Raw genomic sequence first — 20,097 nt, 5'->3', positions numbered from 1 at the left:
ATATTGGTGAGATATATTAAAATAGGAGATACCTGGAAAAAGGAGAAACCGAAGATAGTGGTGGTAAAATCCTTCTAATTTTTCACACATATAAAGTTTTGCAAAAACAGCCAAAACAAAATGTGTATTTCTTTGTATACATAGAGAATATTAAACGATGTCCCGTGTTATATCATATTTATGAAACAAGTGAATGGTTTGGTATCTAACGAGCGAAAGCGAGTAAGATACCAATACCATTCACGAGTTTCATAAATATGGTATTACACGGGACATCGTTTAGTATTTTATTTATTACTCACCCAACATTAGTAAAATAATATCGAGCAAAGTACTTCTTTCCAAAGAATTCAACGAGTGTGATGACTCTCAGCTTTCCACTAGTCAAGCAAGGTCTAATAGTATTGTAACAGAGGTATTAGCATTGTGACGTCATAACTGTAAACCAGTTTTACGTCATACGTACGGTACCATGTGATGTTATTACACAATGTTTAATAACATTGTAAAATTATTAAACAGTGATATCTTCAACGGGTGGGTAATAAATATATACATATATAGATATATTTCGTATATTTTCACTTTTTTCTTGTGATACAAGGTTTCAGACAGCAACTTTCACAGGCCATACCATCAAAAGACATCTATGCATCTGCTGTATCTGTGTGAGGCATTCAGCCAGAAGACAAATACCCATGGCACACAGTGATGTAGACAACGCTTGCTGTGGACAATACATATCTGTGAAGAAGGGACTTTTTTACATATAAATCATGTTCCCTTCTTTTTCTACTTACTGTAGACTTCTGATGTTGGCTTCATTATCCAGCTTTGCCTGCTCCAGAAGTGATTTCTGCTGTGTCAAGAGTTCAACTTTCCTGCAAAAATATTTTACAACTGTTTAATAGATATAGAGAGGCCTGATAGTAATTGAAAAGTTCAAGCATGCAGATTTAAAAGAATTTTGTATCTTGTATCAAAAAATGGTGTTTTCACTACATGCAAAATTAGTAAGCAATTCCATTCTCATCCCATGAACATTCCATCATGAACCATTTTGACTCATTCAAATTAGCTGACATTTGACCTCTAGCTATATTCAAACTTTGACCCCTAATGTTCTTCAAAGCATTACAGTCCTATGCAACTAACTTGTTCTTTATATACAAGCGAGTCTGGTAATTCTGCGCGTCCAGTAATTCTGCGCAGCTGCAATAGCATTCTTCCGTGTCGAAGGTAAACATTGTCTGCTACCACATTTACGCTTGAAATCGGGACATTTCTACAAGGGACTGGCTTTTAATCACTAAAGGTAAGTAAATAACTGTAATTGACAGATAAATTGACAGTTTTATGAAAATTCGTTTTTCTTCAGTCTTCTAAACCTTTTTCTTCATTATTCATAATTGGATTTAACATGAAACACTCTTCTTTACATTGATGAAGTGATTTTTAAAAAAATAATCTGGCCCTAACATGCTTCCATACTTCGGATCTCCAGCTGGATGTTATGCGCATCAGTTGCTGCGCAGAATTACCGGACAGCAAGTGATGTCGTCAGAATGCCAGTAAGGTCAACCGTATGGCATAATGCAACGTTAGAATCTTATAGTCGTCAATAAAACTTATATTTCTAGGTAAAGATGATGCATACCAGCATGTTTAGTCACGTAAACCACAAAAAATAAGAGACCTTAGTTGCCGTGTTGCGATCGATGTGCTTAGGTGCGCGGAATTACTGGACAGCATTGTATAGTTTAGCTCTAGTTAATGGCAGTACATGTCCAATGCAGAAGGTTGTGAGTCCATAGCTAACTAAATAACAAAGTTAAAAGCACTTTTTGCATTTCAATGACACCACAATAAACTGTTAACACATGACAGTCCGGGATGATGGTGCCGTCTTCAAACAGTTTGTGAGTGCCAAATATTTAGACCAACTTGCATGATGTACTTATAAAACCTGAACTTACTGCACATTGAAACATATCAAAATCAATATGTTGAATGGCGAGGTTCTGTTCGACACCCATGTATACATTAGATAAAGAGCTGTATTTACAAAACAAAACAACACATTCTGCTGAAACATGATGTAAAGAAGTAAGAGCATACAGATATCAACCCAAACCCTTTCTTTCTTTGTTACAGAATAAGCTTTGAAAAACATACTCATGCAATAACATTCAATCACAAAGGAAGTGGCTTCAATATGACTTAAAAAGAGTTTCCATCACATGTTACATTACCACATTGTCTAAATTAAAAAAAGCACAACATTCACCATTGTCGATATGTTGCATTGTTGCACTTTGAGTAATATTTTATATTCTACAAAAGGGCAACGTTGGGATGTGACAGTGTTCAAGGACAAAATATTCTGCATAGTCAACTGATCTAAAAATAAGGATTAAAATGCACAACGAGACAGGTTATGCTGCCATCTCATTCTACCTGTTTTCATCTACTGCTGGTTGAACGGGGGTATATTTCTAACAAAGCACAGTCAGAAAGATACACCACATGTATTGAATATGATCAAGCGTGGAACAGGACCAAAGCCCCAGAAACTCTCAGGACCAAAGCTGCTGAACACAGTCACTCACTCAAGGACTCTCTGCAACTAAAGTACTGTCGGAAATGCTAGAAAAATGCTTTTTAGCTTTAATACTTTTATAAAGGTGATAAATGTACTATGTTGTCAATATATCAACTATTATATTCGTTTATTAGTTTTTTAGGCCATCGGCCCATGTATATCACTGAACATTAATATACTGATATAGTGAAAGTCACAATAATTATACATTGCAGAGAGACAAAAAATATTTAACATATTTTGCTACATTTAGAATAATTTCATGATCATTACTGCATACAAGTAACTTACAAATGTACAAGAATAAGAAGTACGGTTTTCAGAAAATCGAGATGGTATATATTTACTCCTTATCAAATTATACATTGGGAAGACAAGCAAAATGTGTATAGCATCTTCAACTATATTATCATTACAATTCTTACAGAAACACAAACATTTATCTATACCCTGCCTACGACCAATAGCTGTTTGAATAGGTAACTCGTTTAATCTAAGCAAACATAAATATCTCCTAAACTCCCAGTTTCTAAAATTCATGATATAATATTCTGTATCAAAACATGATTTTAACTGGAGATAATATTTTAACCTATCAGATGTACGTATGTTATTAAATAAGAATTACTTGTACATTACATTCACATATGCGTTGCTTAAATAGCATTAAAAACATATGCATATTACCAATATCCTGAAACAGCCACACATCACCAAATCCGAAACTGAAAAGTAATTGCCTTACACAACTTGCCCATGTTGTCCTGCCAGATTAATTGAATTGTTTCATTAAAAGATAACGCTGCCTGGGATACCTACTATTATCCATGTCAATATATCAATTCACCTATAGTGTACCTAATTTTTATTTCAATCGATTTAACATTCCCATGCATTGAAAGGGCAGTTTACAGGAGAGAATTTGGTACCAAAACAACAACTCAAGATTCTTCAGAGTTGAACAAGAGAAATCTGAAATAATCTCTAAATTTATGCTAATAATACAGGTGGTGCAAAAATATGAATTAACGTTTTTCTTAAACAAATAAATGTTGAATGTTTGTGTTACTTTACTTAATTATCGTTTCTTTATTGAAGAAATATTAATATAAATGTTAAGTCTTGATAAATAAGTTTCCCATCATGCATGCACATCTTTATCACAGTCTTCACTATGGTCAACGATTTGCAGTCGATTGTTGCAAAGATTAATAATTTTTTTGTGCTTGAAAATGACAGAGGTAAACCTTTCATTAGTTTAGAAAGGGTTTATTACAGAACTTGTAGAGCTGTTGGTATGTCTGACCAACAAGTTTAAAATATTGTAAACAAATCAGACAAGACAGGGACCATCTCAAAAGCAAAACCGGGACGTAAAACCATCCTTGACAACTTTGACAAGGGAGTGATTAGATGGGCGGTCTACGAACTTTATAAGAAGAAGATTACACCTACATGAAGGAGTATCAGAGAGCATATTAAGGACAGTATCAATGTCTCCACAACCACCCTCGTCAAGGCTTGTAAAGGTGGTTGTTCCTGGTCGTATATAAATACGACAACGTTGTCGCGCATGTCTTCCATTCCATCGTATTTTTAACCCATCAAAAAGTTTAACACATTTTGTGGGGACATTTACAAGAAACAATTCAATAAAAAGTGTAGAGCCTTGTTGCACCTCATACCATGTATGGTCGCGAAAATAGAAGGAAATACGTTTAAATGAAATTTTATTTATGTCTGGAGCGAGGCTTATTGCCTGTTGTATCTGGTATTGGTATAATGTATGTAATGCGTGACAGATTTTCTAGATATAAAGACCCGATAACAATCCCATTATTTTGTATTTCAATTAAAAATACACTGTCATTGGGAACAACATATGGGTGGGTAAGGGTAATATTTATTAACCAATCGAATTTAGGTTCGAGTGTACACAAAAATTAACCTTTTTGTCTTGCACTTTTTCATCATAAAAAGTGTTTATCATGTAGTTTTATACCCAAACCCGTACATATATCAGAAGTAACTAATTTATTTTTTGCATTATATCAATTCATATTTTCAACATTTACCGAGAGTTCTATGTCCACAATAAACACACCATGGCTTATGTCCCTTGGAATTGACGTCATTGGTGCCCAAACGATAAACGAATGATGTCGTTAGACCTTCTTAGACCCATTTCATGTGGTGCAGGTATAGGTGTGGTTCTTGTGTCTCGATGCGCAGGCTACTGTTTTAATCCAGCTGTTGACTGACCGTCAGCTGGCGCACTGTGATGATGTTGCAGTTTGAAAAAACGCATACATTGTACTAAAACAGTATCTTTTTGCACAAAAACTAAAACGTATATGTATATCTAGCTTGCCATCGGTGAATATGTCGGCATTCTACACTTGTTACTAAAATTCCCACATAAATCGTACGATATTTCCCTCCTCTTCCACCTTCACATTGATATCGATTGTACATCACGCAGATAAATGCAATTTGCAGTTTTGAACTCTGTTTGAAATTCGTTTTTCTATGATATCATCCGCTCATTGTAGATCAAATATTCTGAAAATTACATGCAACGGAAATCTCGCCAGTTTTGACACATTACTAAATCACCATAGTAGTATATACAGTGGGGGTACGAACCAACACCTCCTGGCCAACCTACATCATGTTCGCCTCGATGAAACAGTTTAATGTGAATCTCCTATGATCTCTTTGGTTTTCGTAATGAAGGCTTGCCGGGCTTGTTGTACCCCTTGTTCTATGTACTTTTTTTTCTCGTCTTCGCTGATGCCAGTGCTCTTACAAGACTTGGCCCGGATCTCTTGTTTCATCTCGTGGTACTTGTCGAGTTCAGAGAGGACCAAACGAAACTCCTCCTCGGAGACTTTACTGTCAGTGAGTGCGGTGGAGATGTGGTCGCTTACCGTGTTCAGCTTTGTTTCACTCAAATGGAAATATCCGATGCTAGGTGTAGAATTCTTCAGGATTTAAACTATGATCAATTTGAATGTTATGGGTCTGACGAATAGCAATCACAACAGCACACTGATATTAACATACCTCACATTTCAACAGAAAAGGAACAGCCTGCTGGAGCGACCTCAGGAGAATCCAAGGCTACTGATCAGCATATTGACAAGATGCAAACTGTTCATAAGCCAGTGAACATCTGTACTGATGGTCAAGTCGATGCTACTCATGGTGACTTTGGTGTAATATATTCTGTGGTGCAGCAGTTATGTAAACCTCCACCTGACATTCAGAGGTTTGCTGGAGATCCACATGAATATCAAAGATTCAAGAGACAATTCCAGATAAAAATAGTAGAGAACTCTGATTCAGTTGATGAGAAGATGAGTTACTTGGAACAATTTACAACAGGAGAGGCTCTCAAAATAGTTAAGGGATATAGTTATTTGGATGCAAGAAGAGGTTATAGGGCAGCTTGGATGGAGTTGGAAGACCGATATGGCAATGAGGAGGTTGTAGCTTCCGCTCTAGTTAAACATGCTCTTAGTTGGCCTCACATTAGAACAGACAATCCAAAATCTCTTGATGAGTATGCCATCTTCTTACAAGAATGCATGAATGCTGTGAGTACTATCACTGCTGTCAAAATCCTTGAATATCCTGACAATCTGAGGAGAAATAATGTCCTGTATGTTAGAGATTCTGGAAGATTGGTTGATTTCCAGGACCTTGTTAGCTTCGTCAAGCGTGAAGCTAAGAAAGCTAGAGATCTCATGTTTGGTAAGGATGCATTAGAGGCAGAAGAAAACCTGCAGCTACATCAATAAAGCCTTCGTTCAGTACTGATGTGCTAGGACCAAACAAGCCCTCTAGGAATCTTCTGAAACCACCTTCTGTTGCGGATGTTGCAACACCTGTCAGAACCCAGAGTGAGCAAGGACCATGTATTTACTGTGATGATCCAACTCATTCAGTTGGTCACTGTAAAAGGATTATTTCAAAGCCTCACATGGAAAGATTGTCGTTTCTACGATCAAAAGGGCTCTGCTTCAGATGCTTAAATAAAGGGCACATGAGTAAGGGTTGTGTCCAGAAGGTTGTTTGTTCGCATTGTGGTGGGAACCATCAGTCCATTCTTCATGTTGACCGGAACACAGAGGTGAAGGTTATCAGTGCCTGTTCTGAATTAACTAACATTTCAGGTACCTCTAAGGAGGCCGGTAACTATGAAAGTACTCTTGCTATCATACCTGTTAAGGTAGGTTGTAGAAATGGCCTTCCTGTTGAGACAACATATGCTTTCTTGGATCCAGGAAGCACAGTGTCTTTCTGCTCAGAAGATCTTTTGAACAGGCTTGGATGTAGAGGGAAGAAGATGGAAATTACCATTGACACTATGGGACATCCACATACATCAATAGTTCAAGCAGTAAATGGTCTTCAAGTATACGATCTTGAGTTGAAGAATGTCATATCTTGCGACAGTGTACTCAAGGGAGCATATACCTGTATCTAACAAGCACATACCCACGTCCTTTGATGCATCACAGTGGCCTCATCTAGCTGACATCAGAGTACCAGAAATTGATGCCAAAGTTGAGCTTTTGATTGGATCCAATGTACCAGATGCCTATTCTCCACTCGAGATTCGAACTGGTCCACAAGGTAGTCCTCATGCTTCTAGAACTCAGTTGGGTTGGGTTCTTTGGAATGTCATGCAAGCTCAAAAGCTGGAAGAAGGAAATCGTTTCCCATCTATGAAAACGGAAATTGCCTTCAAGAATGCTGAAGAAATAAGTAGACTTGACAAAATGGTGAAAGGAAGTGTGAACTTTTCCAGAAAGGAACATTGATGACAAAAATGAAATGTCACAAGAAGATAAAGAGTTCATCATTGCTGTATCAAAGTCCATTAACAAGCAAGAAGGTCATGATGAAATCAAGCTGCCATTCAGAAGAGAGAATGTTGTAATGCCTGACAATTCAGCACAGGCATTGCATAGACTAAATGGTCTAAAGAAGAAATTATCCAAGCACAAGAAATTCCATGAAGACTATAAGGTATTCATGAAAGACGTACTTGATAAAGGATATGCTGAGAAAGTACCGGTCAGTGAAATTCAAGGTACCCAAGGGAAGGTATGGTACATCCCTCACCATGGAGTGTATCACCCACGTAAACCTGAGAAGATTAGAGTGGTCTTTGATTGCACAGCTGGTTACCAGGGTGTTTCTCAAAACAGCATGTTACTACAAGGTCCAAACCTCACCAACAACCTACTTGGGATGCTCCTAAGATTCCATCAAGAAAACATTGCTGTGATGGGAGATATACAAGCTATGTATTATCAAGTGAGAGTGCAAAGAGAGGACTGTGACTTTTTGAGATTTTACTGGTGGCCAGATGGTGATTATACACAGGAACCACAAGTGTACAGGATGCTTGTCCACCTTTTTGGAGCTGTGTCATCCTCAAGCTGTGCTACCTTTGCACTGCAACAAGCAGCTAAGGATCATAAAGATGAATATGACCCTGACATTGCAAATATGATAAAGGAGAACTTTTACGTGGATGATTATCTTGCTTCTGTTCAAGATGAAACACAGGCTGTATGTGTTGTCAAAGAAGTAACAGACTTATGTCACAAATGTGGATTTAGACTTACCAAGTGGATAAGTAATAGTCATGATGTGATGAAATCTATTCCATCAGAAGAAAGAGCTAAAGATGTGAAACAGTTGAACCTTGACTGTGAAGACATCCCAAGTGAAAGAGCTTTGGGCGTGTTTTGGTTTGTAGAGTCTGATACCCTTGGATTTTAAATTCAAAGTAAACAAAAACCAAACACAAAAAGAGGTATCCTTTCCATTGTTAGTAGCATATATGATCCTTTGGGTTCCATAGCTCCATTTGTGCTCCATGCAAAACAGTTGTTGCAATGCCTTCAGATGAAACAATATGCATGGAATCAGGAAATAGATGACGCTTCACGAGGAAAGTGGCAACTGTGGCAACAGAACTTACCTAGATTAGAAGAAATCCATATTCCACTCTCTTACAAGCCTAAGGACTTTGGCAAGGTGGTATCATGCCAGCTACATCTTTTCTCTGACGCCAGTGACATTGGATATGGAGTCGTGGCTTATCTCCGTCTCACAAATGAAGTTAATAGGGTTCATTGTGTCTTGGTTATGGCCAAGTCTAGAGGTACCCCATTGAAGAAGATAACCATTCCTAGAATGGAACTCACGGCAGCTGCCCTTGCTCTATGACTGTCTGGCATGATCACTCAGGAGCTTCAGTACCACATAAATGGCACGATATTTTGGACACACAGTATGTCTGTCTTAAGATACATCTCAGTGGAGATTCGTTGACACAAAGTCAAATCCTGCACACTATGCTTCAAGGGGTATAAATCTTGGCAATCAAAAGCAGATGAACTGTTGGTTCAATGGGCCAATTTTTTTTGGGCAGCCTGAAGCTGATTGGCCTAAGTCAGAAATCATGCTGAGTACTTCAATGCAAAAGGACCCTGAAGTGAAGCAAGCTGTGAACTATGCTCCTTTACATCCAGACAATGGTGTGTTTTTTAGCAGACTTGTAGACCACTATTCCAGCTGGAGAAAATTGAAAAGAGCAGTCGGATGGTTCATTCTAGTTGTGAGAAAGCGTCGACAGAAGAATTCGCATCATAAAGATTAACACAAAAATGACTCTGGCAAGTATCAGATGTCTACTGATGTGCTTCAGAGTGCTGAAAAGATACTGATTCAAAACTGTCAGTGTCAACACTTCACAAAGGATCTTGAAATCTTGAGAGAAAAGAATTTCTCACTCTCGGGTAAGACATTAAGAAAGACCAGTGCCTTATACAAGCTTGATCCATTTCTTGAAAATGACGTTATTCGAGTTTGCGGACGCCTGAGAAATCCAAGATCAACTATGAATCAAAGCACCCAATAGTATTGCCAAAGTACTGTCATCTGTCTAACCTTATAGTTAATGATGCTCACAAGGCAGTTGGACATCTTGGAAAGAATGCTATTCTTGCCCATCTCAGGCAGAGGTTCTGGATAATTGGAGCCAGATCTATCATCAAATCACAGCTTGCAAAATGTGTAATTTGTCGTAAGTATCAAGCCCCTGCTGGTCAACAGAAAATGGCAGATCTTCCAGTGGATCAGGCAAAGCCAGACATGCCCCCCTTTCACAAACGTTGGTATTGACTACTTCGGCCCATTTCAAGTCAAGCATGGTAGAAGCCGTGTCAAAAGGTATGGTAGAAGCCGTGTCAAAAGGTATGGTGTGCTTTTCACCTGTACAGCTATTCATCTGGAAGTAGCAAGCACTTTGGATACTGATTCATGCATAAATGCCATCAGGAGGTTTATTGCCAGGCGTGGTCCACCCAAGAGTATTCGATCTGACAATAATACCAATCTAGTTGGTAGTGAACAGGAGCTTCGTGAAGCACTCTCTAGCTTCAATCAATCAAAGTTAACTTCAGCATTGGTAAACGAAGGGATTGAATGGCATTTCAACCCTTCAACCCACACTATGGCGGCATTTGGGAAAGAATGATACGAACTGTACGCAAAATCATGCAGGTCCTAAAGTTAGATGATGAATATCTAAATACACTTTTCTGTGAAGTTGAAGCCATAGTGAATGGAAGGCCAATTACAGATGTGCCATGCAGTCGTAATGATCTGACACCCCTAACGCCGAATCACCTTCTGTATTTGAGGTCTGGTGAGACGATGCCCATTGGCACATTTTCTACAGATGATGTGTACAGCCAGCGCAGATGGAAACAGGTAAAATTTCTAGCAGATATTTTCTGGAAAAGATGGAGCAGTGAATACCTTCCCTTATTGCAGGAAAGAAAAAAATTGAACACTAGCAGGAAAAACATTCAAGTTGGAAATATTGTACTTGTCATGGATAGTTCACCACGTAATGCATGGGCACTTAGTCGTGTCACTGACGTTTTCAGAGACAGAAGGGACTTAGTGCGAACTGTGAAAGTTAAAACTGCTACTTCTGAACTCACGAGACCTATTGACAAACTGTGTGTTATTCTGAGGAATAGTGATTGAATGTGTTCCATGAAGTATGAAGAACGGAAAAATACTACAACAGTATTAATGGGACAAATGAACATTAACTGTAACTGACTGAAAAAATGTTTTATTTTAATTCAATGTGGGAAATTGGTTTGGATGATATTCAAAGTTATTTTACTTTTATTCATAAGAAATGTGTGTTTTGCCCCCAAGAAACCCATTTAGTAATTGTTTCAGTATTGTTCTACAATTAGAAGGCCGGTGTATTGTGGCCATAGTCAACTAATTACTCAAAAAGAGAGAATCATATTTTGTTTCCTTTAAGTTTCAAATTTGTATCATTCCCATTTCACTTACGTTCCACATTTAAATTCATATTTCATTTAAGATTGTAAGTTTTTGATAAACCAGTCTAAAGTTACCCTTCCATATCTGTTAAGGGGAGGTAAATGGCTTGGGTCCTGATATTATGCCATGTGCTCTCAGCATACACATGCTCAAATCACCAAGTCCACAAGCTATAGAGGTCTAAAACAATGGTAAGCCACTTACACTTTTGGTTTTATAGGCACTCATATGAATTAATTTTGATACTTAGATATTGCATGATAGGCAACTGCTGACACTGGCAATATTTCCGTTTGAATAAAAAATATTACTCCTCAAATATTTTGCACTATTAACAAGATACTGTAGGCCTTCATATTGTGCTTTTGAAACTTAAAACATCCTAAAATGTGTGACAAATTTAAGAATATCTAAGAGCGAAGGGAACAATATCCGCCACATTGTTCTTTCATGTAACAAGTTTTGCTATTTCAATTGACCCTAACCGAAATCAGATCGTTGTCAGATTTGTTTACATTGTATCACGGCTTTCTCGCCTGTCTCATTTGAGCTTTATGGCATACCAACTCAATGCCCAGTAGTGACTAAAAATGTTAAGCAAAAACAGTTTTGTAGTTACAAGAATTGTCCGTGTTTGTAACATTTGCAAAGTCTAGAACTGCTATTTGTTGTTATCAATTGGTAATGGTTTTGCACATGTGCAAAAGTGTGGAAATTTGTGCAAATTCTCACCTGCGGGCAGACGTGGGTTTCGTGAACGATGATGCAGACATTTAGCTTATCGTTAGGCCTATCGCGCTCCTTGCTCCGCTTCAATTTTTTTTGTCTTGACCGTAATGGTTTTGTTAAAGGGACACATCTAATCGCAGCAATATGTAATAGATATAGCGAGTGTGAATGGCATAATTCGAAGCACATCGCTTCGGAGGCATCGTTTGACCCCCGGAAGTAAGTCTGACAAATACACACAGCACGCCTGGCCTGCTGATTGGCCAAGATTGATGCATGTGCCAGTTTTGATTGACAGACTGGATCGATATTCTCGACTGGTTCGTGACCTCTGCTGTGCCACCCGCATGTGCAATTGGTAGTATAAGTAAGTATACATTGTTGTGCTGGTATTGGCATAAAACCTGCAATACGATACATCACGATACTAAACGTTTAGTCACGACGATATATTGTCAAAGTATTGTGCACTGAAGCTGCGATACGATACGAATCCCGATATAAGGGTGCCGATACGCACGATACTAAAATCCATAATTCTAACACCATCTATAAAACACCTTAAGATCAAAGCAAAACCATTTTAAAGTATTCCGTCAAATTCCGCCACCGTTTTTCAATGTTCATTGGGAAACGAGATATTTAAGTTTATACAAGGACTTTGTGAATGTTAATAACATGCACGTGCTATGTTTGACACAGTTCTTGATTCAAGAATTTCTGAGAAAAAGTTTACTTATGAAGGGAAAATAAGTAAGCATACATTTTAATCATCAAACAAAAGTAAGTCTTTTTTCTTGACAGATATTGCGATTCGGCAATTTTTGTGTTTACAATGGCGATAAACATCATCAATTTCCGAGTGTTATTGAGTATTTGAAGCACAGGAATATAAATTCCCATGCTTCAAATACTCCATAACACCCGGAAATTGATCAACACATGATGTTTATCTCCCAATTATACCTGATATAAAATCATTAACTGACCGTCAAGTTAAAGATGACAAATCAACATGTGTAGTTTTATACCACCAAACACGGGTTGCAGCAAGGGAGTTGTTATCACTGTATTACTTGCAATTTTAACTGCCTGAAAAAACTTATGGGCCGACACTGTTTTGAGGATAGAAACGGAACTTCATTGTTGCAAAAGAAATACATATAAGCATTTACTGTGTACTAAAGTTAAAAACTGTATATACCCATTTACTTAGGTCAGTTTTAAGATTTTTCTAGCAATGGCAAAGTGGGGTTGTTTAGTTTATGGATTCAAACAAATAAAATGTGTGTTTTTAATATCATAGGTAATAGACATATTTTTAAAGGACATGATTAAATATCGAGGTAAAAACACAGACATCAGATCAAATTTGATCAGTCACTATACCATCCAGGCATTAGGAAATCCAAAAAGTCTACACTGCTGGGATACTTTATTACAATCAGACAAGAACTACTGGGGATATTTTCAAATAATGACATCTGATTGGTGTCCACCCTTCCAAATGTCCCAAATGAAATTCTGCCAATTCTATGAACAGGAGCCAAGTCCCCGTGTCCGTCACGGTCGAGGGAGCAGGTACTGACGAGTTTGCAGGTATAGTCTGTTTGGCTCAAAAGCAGACCGATGAATTGCAATCTAACTCGAAAACTAATAAACATATAATACTCAATGAAACGCTGATCATAATCAAAACATCACACCAACTCTGTGATTTATTTGCAGAATATATGTACCAAAATTTAAAAAGTTGTGTAACAAACTATCATTAAAATTTTGACACAGTTCACTATTTGTTACGAGGGAGGAGTGCAGAGAAAGGAATAGCCAGGTGTTGGAGAAGCACATGCACAAGTGCCGACAAAGCTATTGATTCATTAATCTGTGCTGTGCCGTCTCCATCCTTTCTCGCACAAGAGAGATGTTTATCTCATTTGAAACTCACCTCAAGAATTCAGTTCTCTCAGTACTGTGCAGTTTGACCTTATTTTCAAGCATAACCCGCTGATTCTTCTCATGTTCTAAATGTTGTCTCAGCTCTCGGTGATGCTCCTGGAGTTTCAGTAGAGTCTTTGGATCTATATACAAAACATCCAATTCAGTGAACATAATTAATAACATAAAAATTTAGGCTTCAAATTTATGAAAGTCAAGACTGGGTATTCTTTTGCACTGACGTTCCATAGATGTTCAAATAGTACCATGATATGGTAGCTCAGTGGGACATGTAGTCAATGGCTTCAAATATCAACAATGGCAGCCAGTTAGCTTCAACGTTAAAAGAAAGTCTGTATTAATAAGGACAAAACACTTATTTCTAAATTTAATCATTTAACAAAATATGACATCATACATTTTGAAAGAAATTGTAAAGATTTAGTAATGAGCTCACATAAAGATTACTTGCAGACAGGTCATACTGTTGGTAATGTTGTGCTTACAGAAGTAGGATACTTTATTTAGTTTATTTTAGTTTCTATTCTCATTAATTTGAAGTAAACATAATCAAGTATGTTCTTGAAAGAGAAACATTACCAATGGAAAAGTCACATCTGTTCCAAATTCTATTCTAATGTGACACACTGAACAGAATAATCAATATTAGAAATGTCAATGTAACTTACTCATCTTGGGAAAAGGCTTCATCACTGAAATGTTAATCTGACACTCCCATTGGATAAATGCTGAACAAAAGTTAAGTTCTTGGACTTGAACCTGTACTGAGAACTCTGTAAGGATACACTTGTAAGAATAAGCTCTCTGAATTATCTGTACCATTCTCTTACCATTCATATTAAGATTAAGAAGCATATCTCTGTCAAAGGAAGAATAGTCTGCTGCTTTGCTCATCACAATGCTCTCTGTTTCAAATTCTGTGGAGGTGTAAGACAGGGCATCATCTTCAGCTGTCAAACTGAGGTTGTATCCTGAACTCCCAGCACCAAGAAGATTTGGGTAATAGGAGCTTACATCAACTCTGTAACATTGTAGAAACAACACCATATATTACCAGTAAGTGTTGGCAGATAGAGTAGTTCCAGAAAACAAGCTTGACATTTCATACATTTCTTAGCATTTTCTGAAAATGGCAACAGGTCATGTCTTGCATATTTAATATTTATGACGGAGTGACTTATGTGTTACAGTTTTAAACTATATTCCAGCAGTAGGGGTGATTCCTGTGGACTTCACTTTTCACACCAATGACCGTTTGATCCCCCCATGTTTGTACAGTGATTGAAACCCTCATCCCTGGACATGATATTACTGAAATGTTGCTCACAAAACAATGCCCAAGGTGAGCATAATGATGGACCCTAAGCTGCAGTTACTGCAGACTGAGATATGACAGGACATATATTAAGAGTAGAAAATTACAGATTGCATAAATATCAAAACACACATAATAGGGTATTGTTGGGTATTGCCAAAATGTTCGTATTGCGATATATTGTGATGTGTGTTGGCGTATTGCAATATGTATTGCAATATATTGTGAAAGTGTAACACATGGGTTAAGATAATGAAATTACTGTTTCCTTTCTTTTGAAACAATGCCACTGGCCACTGTCAGGACTCAGATGTAATTGTACAAGAGATCACTTGAAAATGTTTCCAAATTGAAGACTTTGCTTTAAAGTTTGGAAAAAGCATCTGCAGCGGCGTCCACCATTTTGGTTTGTTTATCCCTACAATGAGTGCCGGTGTAACAGGCCAAATTTTCCCCCTGGCCAAACTTTCCCCGCGGAAAGAATATCCTAGGGCAAAGCCTCCCCGGGGAAAGTTTGGCCCAGGCCAGATTCTCCCCGGGGAAAGTTTAGACCAGGGAATAAATGGCCTGCTACACCGGTACCAATCTATTTTTTTTTTATTTATATTGTTTAAAATTAAAGTCATGCAAATGCTCAAAACTATTAATGTATAATAATATAACAGAAATACAAATGTTATTACTAGTTTTGACTACATCACAAAAATTACCGATCGTAGCGGGTGAACCGGTTCACGAAAAGTGTACCGCAATATATCGTATTGTGAAGTTCGAATTGCAATATACCAGTTAACCGGTATTATCGCCCACCCCAATAATAGAGTACCACATCTACAGCTTACCTCTTGAGTTACATAGAATACAAGAGTCATCAGAAGATGACAAATCCCCCCGGCCAATCTGACAGAACTATACTAAAGTCCAAATCGTTTCCATGGAAATCATGGAAAATATAAATCCATTAACTGCCCGAATTATATGAAATGAAATTGTACAACATGGGAAAGAAAGTAATGGTGAAATAGTCCTGGACTAAAATGGATGGCCCTGGGTGTATTTAACTAAAGTGAGTCTTTTTTTCCTCCAGTAGTTACCGAAGATTACAAACAAAAACATCATATTATTACAACATGTACATAAATATTAACAATTGGATGTTTACAGACATATGTACAGAAGTTTATGACATGAAGAGGGTCATTCAGTATAACAGTTCACAAGATGATGTTTCAGTTCATATACATACAAAGAAAAGCGTAACAGAATGTTTTCCCATAGAGTTAAATTTATAGAGCTATGAAAGTCAGTTTCTGCTCCACAGAGAAATGACAACATATCTTGTTCATCATGCATTTCAAATATTACGTAAGTTTCAACATCAAGTTTATCAATTAAGTATGCAAAGAAATCATGTTGTTGTATTATTAAGTTTTCACAGTGTAGATGCATATGGAAATCATAATCAAATGTTTGTTTATTACAAAGAGTACACTCTCTTGATATTTTACCTCTTGAAGATATTTTGACACAAAATTGCAAGGAAGATATATAATTAGGGTGTTTGTATGCTAGTTGCCAGAGAATATGATAAGAGAGTGTAGTATGAATTGTTGCGTAAAATGACATGTTTGAACGATAGAAAGTTTGTGATCGCCATAATTGTTCTACATAGCTATGTACAGTAGCATTCACAATTCTTCTCCATACACATTTTGGAGGGAATATGCCTTGAGCATGTCGACGGCAGCTGTATTTCTCCTTTCTTCTCTCCTACGGCTGCCGCTCAACTATCAAATAATAAGTTGTACGTGCTACCTGTATCTGACGCACAGGTAATTAATGGGCTTTTGCCTGTGGCGTCAGGACAATTTAAATTGACTTTCTATTGTCACCTGTCAGCCTCAGACAACGACAGACGGATATCAACATTTTATGGTGTAGACTTTTTTAATTACAGGCAAATAAACAACTTATTAAAAAACTCTGTCTCCTAATATTTGTCTCGGACAATAAGAGAGCTGAACCTGCGACAAATATGATGCCCGAACAGGGACGGAGTGAAATTGGTCATCACGATGTCGACGATGAGCCTGCTTGTACGACGAGGCTGTCTATGTGTAACGTTGACTATCTGTGAATCACCGCCATGCTGTACTCAATCTACAATAATCTGATTGACGATCATTGTGAGTGACTGTGCATCCATGTTTCATGTACAACAACTATTTATCAACCATATGTTGAACTGTGAAACTGTCAACTGTGATATTGACCTTGATTGACTTTTAACAAGTATTCACCTGCAGGAGGACTTTATTGTTTTATGAACACTTCGTCATCATGTTACCATAACGTGTATGTTCTGGTGTCCTAAAATGTTCTGTGTATACACACATTGTATTCCATGATCTGTCATAATGTTTCATAAATATACTTACTTGAGTTCTATCTTATTATACACCTATTGTTTTTAGCTAGAATATTTACAACTGTAGTTCATACTTTTAGTTTATGTGCTGATCGTATTTAGTTTAGTACTTACATTTTTTAAGTTAGTTTAGTTAGAGTTAGTTTTATTGTCTTGTCTTAATATCACCGTCTTTTAAAGGACGATATTCAGTTTAGTCAAGTGTTGTCATCGCTCTTGATCGTTTGCTATTCTTCATTGTTTATATCATGTGCATATGTGTGTGAGAACGTGTCCGTCACTACACTTGCACTATTAATGGCTGCACTCGCGTTATACTCCTCCACATTCGCATTTCGTTACAATTAACTTTGTTATATTAACCACTAGGACTTAGTTTTACTCCAATACAGAGTTGGTAGACACATATACTACTAAGCAGTAACTGTTGTCTCCCTGTCCTGTACAGCTATCCTCTTACTTTACCTGTCAAGGATTATCTCCCTTGGGTCCCTTTCAGTGCGTGAGTCAGTGAGTTTAGTTTTACGCCGCACTCAGCGATATTCCAGCTATGTGGGGGGCGGTCTGTAAATAATCGAGTCTGGACCAGTCAATCCAGTGATCAACAGCATGAGCATCAATCTGCACAATTGGGATCCGACGACATGTGTCAACCAAGTCAGCGAGCCTGGCCACCCGATCCCGTTAGTCGCCTCTTACGACAAGCATAGTCGCCTTTTGTGGCAAGCATGGATTGCTGAAGACCTATTCTACCCCGGATCTTCACGGGTCAGGGCCCTTTTCAGCTGGGTTCTTCATTGTTGAGTTGGTTAATTAGTCAGGTTTGGTGAAGCAGGTGTATTTTACTGGTGTTTTCATACACTGTTGAGTTTGAGGGCCATACTGTAAGGGAACAGTGTCTTTCTGTGTTTATATTTAGCTTCTTGGTGTGTATATTGTCCTTACTTATACCCTTATCTGGTGATTCTTGACACATGTATATTGTTTAGTGGTGTGTTAAGTAATTCCAAATTCCACAAAGCGTCTGTGAGTTGTATACCACACACTATGGCATCATTGTGTCCACTGTTATTATCTACATCAGGTTCATCATGGTTGACATAGGGATGTAATTCAATAGCACACATTGTCATTTTTTACATTTATATCTATACAACCACCCACCTACCATACCTATACAACCTTTATCTGTGTCAGGGGAAGTACAAATCAACATGGCTCAAGGTGGAGAAGATCAGTTGGGAAATCAGGTCTGAAGTTTTGTCTGATGAGGATGAAGCTAAAATGTTTGCTTACTTGAAGAGCACTGGAATGTACGACATTCATCAGTCTACCCCCCAACCACAGAGGAAACAAATGTTCACACCACACAAACCAGGTTATTCCCCTTTCGCTCCTGGTTCGACAGCAAGTGCAAACCCTTGTTTTTATCCATAGTCTTTCTCAGCTTCACCCTGGCCTATATATCAACAGCCATTTAGAATATCCACCTTCTCAGGTGAAGATCTGGTGAATAAAGAGATGTAACCTTTGAGATGTGGAAGTTTAAGATCCAGTGTCTCATTATCCTACAGCCATGCTGACTCAAGCTGTTAAGAAGTCACTCAAAGGAAACACAGCTCGTATTCTTCTTTCTTTGGGTGAAGACACTACTGTGGCCGATAATATAAACCGACCTGAGGTTCTATATGGTACAGTTGTCACTGCTGAAAACTTACTCCAGGAATTTCACCAAGCTGTGCAAGGGGATACGGAATCTGTAGCCACTTGGGCTATTCCTCTTGAGGATTTACTTCAGCGAGCACTGGATATAGGAACATACAGAGATAGATCAGGAAGTAGTGCCATGTTAAAGAATCGCTTCTGGTCTGGACTGAGGAATACTCATTTAAAGGATGCTACAAGACATGCCTTTTATTCCAACATGGACTTCCCAATACTTATGAAGTCTGTTCGAATTATTGAGCAGGAGCTCACTGCCAATTCTCATTCAGTCAAACCAAAGATCACTCGAACACAACACCAGCCACAGAACATAGATTCATTCACCACCTCTTCTAGCAAGGTATCTGAGCAGCTATCGGAAGTCATGAATAGACTGGAGAAGTTAGAGACAGTTCAGAGGCAACCAACAACTGATAAGAAGAAGATACTTCAGCAGATCTTGGACAGATTAACAGCGTTGGAATTGAATAAGGAAACCCCACCTCAAGAGTATCATCGGAGACCCTACAGGTCGAGAGACAGAAACAGAGGGAGAGGAAGAGGTAGAAGAAGAGGAAATGCTAATGGACAATTGTTAAACTAGATCAGCCAACTGCTGCGGGGCAAGCGGAGGCTGAAGATATTACTAGCCCCTCATTGGACTTACATCAGAGGATGGTCGGCAAGGCAAACATAGGCTCCATTAACATTGATGGTACTGATTGCCCAGCACTGTTTGATACTGGATCCATGATTACTACCATTGTTGAAGGATATTACCGATCCAGTCTCAGACATCTTCATCTGAAGGACCTTACTGACTTCGAAGTGAAACTGGCAGGTGATAATGTGCTCCCATATTTGGGGTACATCGAGGCTAGATCTACATCCCCTTTGTTGATAAGGAGTATCTGGTACCTATACTTATTTTTTTTTAATTCTTTGTATTCATTTCAGAAGGTGTAC

General features: G+C 38.0%; 1 protein-coding gene across 1 annotated transcript in view; it reads right to left on the bottom strand.

Annotated features, from left to right (window-relative positions):
• Positions 1-20,097, bottom strand: part of LOC124282195 (ankyrin repeat domain-containing protein 26-like) — an 895,780-nt gene that overhangs the window by 537,143 nt on the left and 338,540 nt on the right. Inside the window, exons 18-20 of the mRNA XM_046718159.1 lie at positions 14,515-14,705; positions 13,674-13,806; positions 801-881 (exon numbers count right to left, since the gene is read on the bottom strand). Coding sequence (XP_046574115.1) covers positions 801-881; positions 13,674-13,806; positions 14,515-14,705 — 405 coding nt within the window. The remainder of the gene's footprint in view (positions 1-800; positions 882-13,673; positions 13,807-14,514; positions 14,706-20,097) is intronic.

Source organism: Haliotis rubra, unplaced genomic scaffold (assembly GCF_003918875.1).
Source record: "Haliotis rubra isolate DU_JTF1 unplaced genomic scaffold, ASM391887v1 Scf295, whole genome shotgun sequence".
NCBI lineage: Eukaryota > Metazoa > Mollusca > Gastropoda > Lepetellida > Haliotidae > Haliotis > Haliotis rubra.
The sequence above is the reverse complement of the archived record's forward strand: the minus strand, read 5'-3'. Positions and strand labels throughout refer to the sequence as shown.